At 34.3% G+C, this 7441-nt stretch overlaps 1 protein-coding gene across 1 annotated transcript; it reads right to left on the reverse strand.

The window, feature by feature from the left end:
- Nucleotides 1–370: 370 nt before the first annotated feature.
- Nucleotides 371–7180, reverse strand: LOC114393092 (probable glycerol-3-phosphate dehydrogenase [NAD(+)] 1, cytosolic). The gene is made up of 5 exons (XM_028354355.1): nucleotides 5693–7180; nucleotides 4418–4639; nucleotides 2463–2710; nucleotides 1599–1738; nucleotides 371–799 (listed from the first exon to the last, which is right to left on the reverse strand). Exons 1-5 carry the CDS (start codon nucleotides 6333–6335, stop codon nucleotides 676–678), a joined length of 1377 nt encoding a protein of 458 aa, XP_028210156.1. The 5' UTR covers nucleotides 6336–7180; the 3' UTR covers nucleotides 371–675.
- Nucleotides 7181–7441: the final 261 nt, after the last annotated feature.

The raw sequence follows: 7441 nt of genomic DNA on the forward strand, positions 1-7441 counted from the left end.
GTTCTATGCCATAAAAAATTCTTAAAATTGTATCCCTAAAAGCTAAAGCTTGACAAATTTCTCATATATATGGCTGCTAATATCCACCTTAATTGGTGCTTATTAACAAGTTTCACCAAAATTTTAGGACAAAAATATCCAATTATCACTTCCTTCATTAATTGTTTTAATGCATATTATAGTAATTAAATATTTCTTGTTTTAAAAAATAAAAAAAAATATATTTGTCACCTCTCTCACGTTAGGCCTGCAATCTCTAACGATTTCAGAATTATTATCATCCCAAGTAGAGGTTGTGCAGGCACTTGGTGGTAGCGTGAATAAACCATAGAACTAAAATAATGATTTCATTTTTTGGCATGGGTGAAAGTCCTTATAAAGAAAAGGGTGCCTGTAAATTTAGGTAGGACGAGAGAACTATGAGCAACAAGAACCACATCATGAACTACGGACTAAGAGGAATTTACGAATGCTATGTGAAAGAAGTCACCTAAACGTGACACAGATGAGAGAAATATCTTTTTAATTTATTTTTTAAAACAGAAAGCATTTAATTACTATAATAGGTATTAAAAAGTTAATGAAAAGAAGAGATAATTGGATATTTTTGTCCTAAAATGGAGCTTACTAATACACACTAACTAGGATATATATATATATATATATGATAAATAATCAGGGTTGTCCAAGAAGTGAAGGCATGTAGAAAGCATGGCTTTGTGCAATCTCAATGCGTTCCCGAGGATCATTCAGATTTTCATCCCTAAGAGCTTGGAGAATAGCTTCCGATAACTGTTCCCTGGGAAATGCAAAATGCATCAGTAGCAAGGTAAAGAAACTTGTAGTATAGGCTAGGCGGATCCAGTCCTTATACTTTAATTTATGTACAATTTTAGTCTCTTTAGTTTTAATTATTAACAATTAGTTTTCATAGTTTTCTAATTGTTAAAATAATGTCCTCCATCCCAAGCTTTGTCAAATAATTAACGAAAATATGATGAAGGTGTAATATAATATTGATTTGTGTAAATTCTTAAGGAAAAATAAATTTAAATTAAAATAAAAAATGATTCAAAGTACTGATTTTGGGCATTTATTTTTTTAAAAAAAATATTTAAGCATTTTCATTAATTTTTCCTTTATTAATTTATACAAATCAACATTGTGTCATAACTCTTTTACATTCTTGTCATTTTTTAATCAGAATTTGACGAGAGAGATTTAATTTTAATGATTGAGAAATTATATGAATAAAATGCAAGCAATTAGAATCGCATATAGGAACCTATGGGGTCTAGTTGGTTCAACAAAACATGTGAGTTATTGTGTATATTCCTAGGTACGTGTCTTCCTATGGATAAAAAAATTGCATATAGGGATGTAATTAAGTTTAATTTCAATGAGTTGTATTATTCATACAACGACTAATATAGCATTTTCTGGGTGTCTGTCTCTCAATTGTGTCATTTATTACATCTCATGTTTCTCTCACCTTGTTGTAAGAATAATATTTTTTAATTTTAATTAGTTTTCAAAGTCATAAGCTGGAAGGGTCATGTCAAGAGGCATATATATAATGGTTGCTAGAAATTAATTACCTGGATATCAATATTTTATACAGTGTCTTCAGGATGGGGCAGAGTTCAACAGGAGCAACCGGCTTGTTTTCTTCAGGATGCAACACATTCAGGCTTGAATGGCTCAAAAGTTCAAAAAATGCCTCCACTGCAGAGACACCCTTCAAAAATAAATAGCAGTCATTTTTTTCAGTCAGAAGAATTTGAGTGAATCAATTAAGACAAAATGTTGAGTGAGAGGAGAAATTAAATGAAGGAAAAAATCCTCCCTTCTCTTGTGAAGGATATTAACTCCACAACTTAGCCAAGAAAAGCATTTATTATGGCCAATTATCCACAGTAGTTTGTTGCTACAGCTTGCAGAATATCAAAGTGGTCAAACGCATCCCACTTGTATCTCACTTTAACATTTTACAAAATAATTGTTCTTGCAGGATATATATGAACTATGAATTATTAATCCTTTAGTTCTGGGAAATCACTTGTGTTTTTTAAATTGTCCTCACATTTAAAGCATGAAAAGCACTATCATATTTGTCAAAGCAGATCAAGAAAGTTTCCCTTTGTTCATGCTCTCTTAAATCCAACTACAAATTTTAAGCCTCAAATGCCAATCATGATACAAGGGAAATCCCATTCTAAATCAGTTACTAGAATGTAGAAAATGTTGATAAGGAGAAATTCAAAACCACATCTGTCATTCTGAAATCCATTTTAAGAATGCCAAAACCACTTTATGTTTTCATAGGGAAAAAATCTATCATTGAAATTGTAGGGATGCTTTAACATATTATACTATTTGTACATTCCAAAGTGCAATTGGCACACCTAAGGAATTTAGAATAGGTGTTGGGAAACTAATAAGTGGAAAATTACAGAACATACCTGAATCATTCCTTTGCCACTGATGCTGTCACCCATGTCTGGGCTTAATTCACCCTTAGCTAACATCTGACCATACCATGCGTTACGACCTTTTAGTAAAGTCACATAAGTGTCAGCCAATAGTGGCCCTGCAAGTTTCTCAGGTTCTTCAGCCAACAAATGAGTGATAAATATCATCTCTGATGTGCAGTGTGCAAAGTATACAGATTTGCTGGTAGCACTCTCATTGGTAAGGGCTGCTACCATTCCTGACAATAATAAGAAAATAAGTGTAAGCTGTGGAAATGAAACAAGGCAGGTTCCTATTGTCACAGTCAAACTTTCCCATTTGCCACTAGTAATACTAAACAAAAGGAAGAGAACAAGAATTAGCATTAACCCAAAACACTACAGATGAAAAGTGCATTCTCAAAATAATAAATTCTAGTTATGAATGAACTGATCTAGCCACTTAGCATTGTGAGAATCAACCATAGTTTGAAAACATAAGAATTTCAATTTTTGTAAAACCACAATAAGAGTAACTGTTCTGTTATATGACTTCATAAAAAGTTGATAACCATTAGATACCATATAGTTGCAGAGCTATGAAATTACTTAATAGGTTGCAATAATATCACATATTGAATGTTTGATTTGCTTTATTTAACATCACAGAAGTGTCTTGTTAATTTTACGTCTTTTATTAAATAATTAGATTAAAAACAATTATGGATGAATGGTTTGATAGGTTTCTTATACCATTTTATGCCTTTTTGACACATTTGAAGCAATTGATTGGAGATTTTATGGAAGAAACAAGATTTTTGAACCAAATTAGTTGCATATTCACTTTGCTTATGATCTTTATGCAGCAGTACAAAAGACAAAATTTACACTATAAATATGCAAATTGGATGACTCCATTCCAACAACTTTTAAGCAGACAGGACCATGGAACCTATTGCTGTTATTCTGAGGTCAAAATTCATGGCCATGTAGTTCCCGTTTCTTGACACGGCAAAGCCATGTTTTCAATCAGAACAATGAAGGTTTTGTATCTTTTACAGTGTATAAACCTTGGGAAGGAGGAGAGAGGTAGGAACCAAAAAGAGAAAAAGTGATGTATGTGATGGTGCTAGGAAAGGAAAAGAGAGGTAAATAAGATGAGTGTCAAAATTGGTGTATATAAATGAGGTTGTTCCAATAGTCTAATTAAGGCATAATTACAGAATTCTCTCAAAAGTTCATAACCGTAATCGCATATATACCTGGTAACTATGGTCCAAGGCATGACCGTGTTACTTGATGACTACTGTTTGGAAATGTTTTATTTCTCTTAAAAGTGAATAACCCCGATTCACTACACTATAGTAGATAAACTTTATAGTCTTTTCTATAATTATGGTAAGATTAAACTTTGATTTGTACACAATAACACACTGAAATTCTTAGCATAGTCGCTTGGAGTCAGTACTGAAACCAAGCCAGTATTCCTAAGAAAAACAGACTTCAACGCGAGTTGGACCAAACAATAGCAAAGATGATGTTCAGACATTTGGAATATGGAAAGGAAAAAAGTTTGACACAATTTCTGGACAGCCAACTAGCATATGCAAGGAGAAAAAATCTTAAGAAAACTGAAAAAGCATAATATGATATCATATTAAAGCAAATGGACCAATGATAAAGCCTTTAAACACTTATTTGATTTCCATATGGATCTCAACTAGCTTTCTTTCATCTGTTCATTTCTCCTATCATCATTCATCGAAGTTACTTTTTAAGCTCATTACAATGCTTGTATAGCATTCAAAACTGGAATGGGGGTCAAAACTAAAAGGGTAGAATGGCATCACAAAGGGTTATCCACAAAAATCGCAACCATTATAACATATAAAAGATATGGCAATACAGATTAGAACAAGTTACTTCTTAGCTGTAAAGCTTGTGCTATTAACTAATTAGAATCTTACCTGCACCAATTGCATAGACATTTTTCAAGCCACCCATGACCTCATGGGTGACAAGGTCACTGTTGTCCCAGACAATAAAATGTGGTTGTCGTAGAAACTTTGCAAGAGGTTTTCTCCATTTCTCATCTCCGCAAATTCGGGCATTGGCATACTCCTTGTTGTATATTTCTGAGGCAATATTTGGACCACCAAGATACAGTATGTTCTCCATAGGCACTCCAGCTGTCAAAGTATGCATTGTAAAGAGTTGAGAATGAGGAAAGATAAAAATAGATATACTACCAAATTACCAGCTTCCATTGGTCGTTATCAAACAAATTCTAGATAACAAATAGCAGTACCTAGCTGGTGGACTATCAGTTTATATGGATTTGGATTCTTTAAAGTGAGAAGTATACTTCAGAGGACAAGTACAGAGTAATCAACTATTGAAATTTTAACGACTTCCCCTTGATTTATTTTATAAGTACATGTATTTTATAACGTTTTCAACTGTTAAGTTCCGAATCAATTGTTATTACTGAACTTTATACTCTAAAATGAAGAAGAGAAGCCAAATCCTGGATATGTAATATACCTAAATATGAATATGACATAAATTTCAGTGAAATGAACTTGCTAGGGGTCGATTGGAAGGTTGAGTTTCACATTCATTCAAAAAATTATCTCCACCAATAAAACTCACAATAATGCTGCGGAAGTTTCTTTGACTAGACTTCATCTCTAGCTGTACTGGTCAAAAGAGAGGTTATTCATGAAGTAAGCATACACCAAATAGCAGGTTGATGTGACTGTATGAAAAATGTCAAAAAGTGAGATATCAATGATTCCCTGAATCATGACTCAAAGATTTCCTCACTACTTTACAGTTTTCCTTTGTTAAATGAACGATGTATGTCTCCTAACTCATATCACTCCCAACCAAACTAAAGAAAGCCAGTACAGCACCAACTTTGTACTTACTAATTAAATAAGGATGTTTGCCACATAAAAAAAGTAAAAAAGAAAAAAGAGTTGAAGTTATATTCTTCTATATGAGAGCTCATACAATCCAAGGTTTTAAATTGCAGTTATGGTCACAGTTGTGTTGTTGTATTGTGATTAACAAAATTGCAGGCAAATGCAACTGATGTGGTTGTGCAAATGCAGTTTAAAATCTTGATGGGATTCTCTTCTATTGTATCAAATGTATGAGGAAAGTCTGGCCTTTGAAGTATAAGAAAGAAGCCAGAATAATGGAGAAAAGATAACTCATAAAAATAAGAAAAATCTTACTTGCTTGGTTAATCATTTTTGTGGGGGTTATAATATGGGGAACAGGCTCTAATGCAGCCTCTATACCCTTTGCCAAAGAGATTATCACTGGCACTGTGATTCTCTCCTTCCAATATTTACTAATCTCTTCAAAAATCTCCCGTGTTTCGGTTGAAGGCAAACCATTAACTACAATGTCAGCATCCCAAACAGCTTCTTGCAAGTTTGTGACCACCTTCAATGGACAAAGTGGTGTGTCAATCATATTCAAGCAAAACCCATCCTTCAGAATCTCATCAGCCAGAAGAGTCCTGTCACCAAGTCTAGCCTCAACATATTTCAGATAAGCGCAGCGCCTGATCAATCTCCTCAACACATCCTCCCTTGAGTTGATAACTTCAAAGAGGTGCTCTGCAGTGGCTCTATCAACTGTCTTTCCTGGCCTTCTCCATATCCTGATTTGCACCTTGTCGCGGAATTGGCCATAAGTATCTTGCAGCAAAGCTGCAAAAACACTGCCCCAAGCACCAGCACCAACACTCACTATTCTCAAAGGATCACCATCAGCCTTGCCAACAAGGCCGCGAAGATCATCAAGCTTCTCCTCTAATCCATTGCAGCTCTGAACAGATCCATTTGAGTATTCATTACTGACTAATCCCATGATGCTTCCCACAGTGCATAAACACAAGCCTTGAAATGAAATCTCCAATGCTTTATTTGCTTCTAGTTCTATGAACTTTCCAATAGGTGAGTCCTCCTTTCTAATCCAGGCTTGATGCCTATAAATAAACTAAACACATCACACACCACTATATGAGCCCTCTAAATCTTAGGCCTTCCACATTCCTCTAACACAACTACCGAATTTGACCCTTTTGATCAGAGGTTTGTGTTACCAATAAGATGTAAAATGAACTGCAAAATCAAATCTTTTTGGTGGATCTTGCTGGACCAAACACTGAACTAACTAATATTTGAGGTCTTCCTTTCCAAATTTTCTGATCGAAAGGTTCTCTCACTCCAGACTATAGTTGAAATAGAGAATTGCATGAATATGTCATACCATTACTAATAATAATGTGTCCCTTTTTTGGCCTCCTAAGCAGTGCACATGCCTAAAGACCAGAAAAAAAAATTCAGAAACAAAAGTGACTTTGTTTTCTCCGTCTAGAGTTGTTCATCTACCCAACCAAAACGAAGCTAGAAGCAGCAAAAGACAATAAAACACAAAATACCCTTAACTTTTGTGTGGGAACTACAAAGTTACGTTTATTCAACCAAAGGGTCGATTTCCTTAGTCACAAAAAAGTCCAAAATATTTTGTTTTAAATGCAATAGCCGACCTTGTTGATGGAAATAAAGCTCACAAGAAACAAAACGAAAAATGAGGATTATGTGTTTGCACTGAAATGTGCCTGAAGTGGAGCTTATAAAAACTAATAGGACTGAAACTAGAAGAGGTTTTTGTTCACATTGGTCATGCCATATATAGAGAGAGAGAGAGAGAGAGAGAAAAGAGGTTATAACTACAATGTAATAATGAAGCTGTATGGCTGAAGCCTATTGGCATGGCATTAAAGGTTAGTGACTGTTGCCAACTTCCCTCGGTGGTTCATTAATATTGGATGACTTTGCTGATCATGCTCCATGTGACATGCTTCATTGGCAGTTAGCCTATTCCAATTTCCTATTAAAAAATTCACTTGATCATTTAGGTCTTAGAGATATCTTTGGTATTTCGTGTCTATATGAGGAATTTTTACTTAA

This window comes from Glycine soja, chromosome 2 (genome assembly GCF_004193775.1).
Source record: "Glycine soja cultivar W05 chromosome 2, ASM419377v2, whole genome shotgun sequence".
Lineage (NCBI taxonomy): Eukaryota > Viridiplantae > Streptophyta > Magnoliopsida > Fabales > Fabaceae > Glycine > Glycine soja.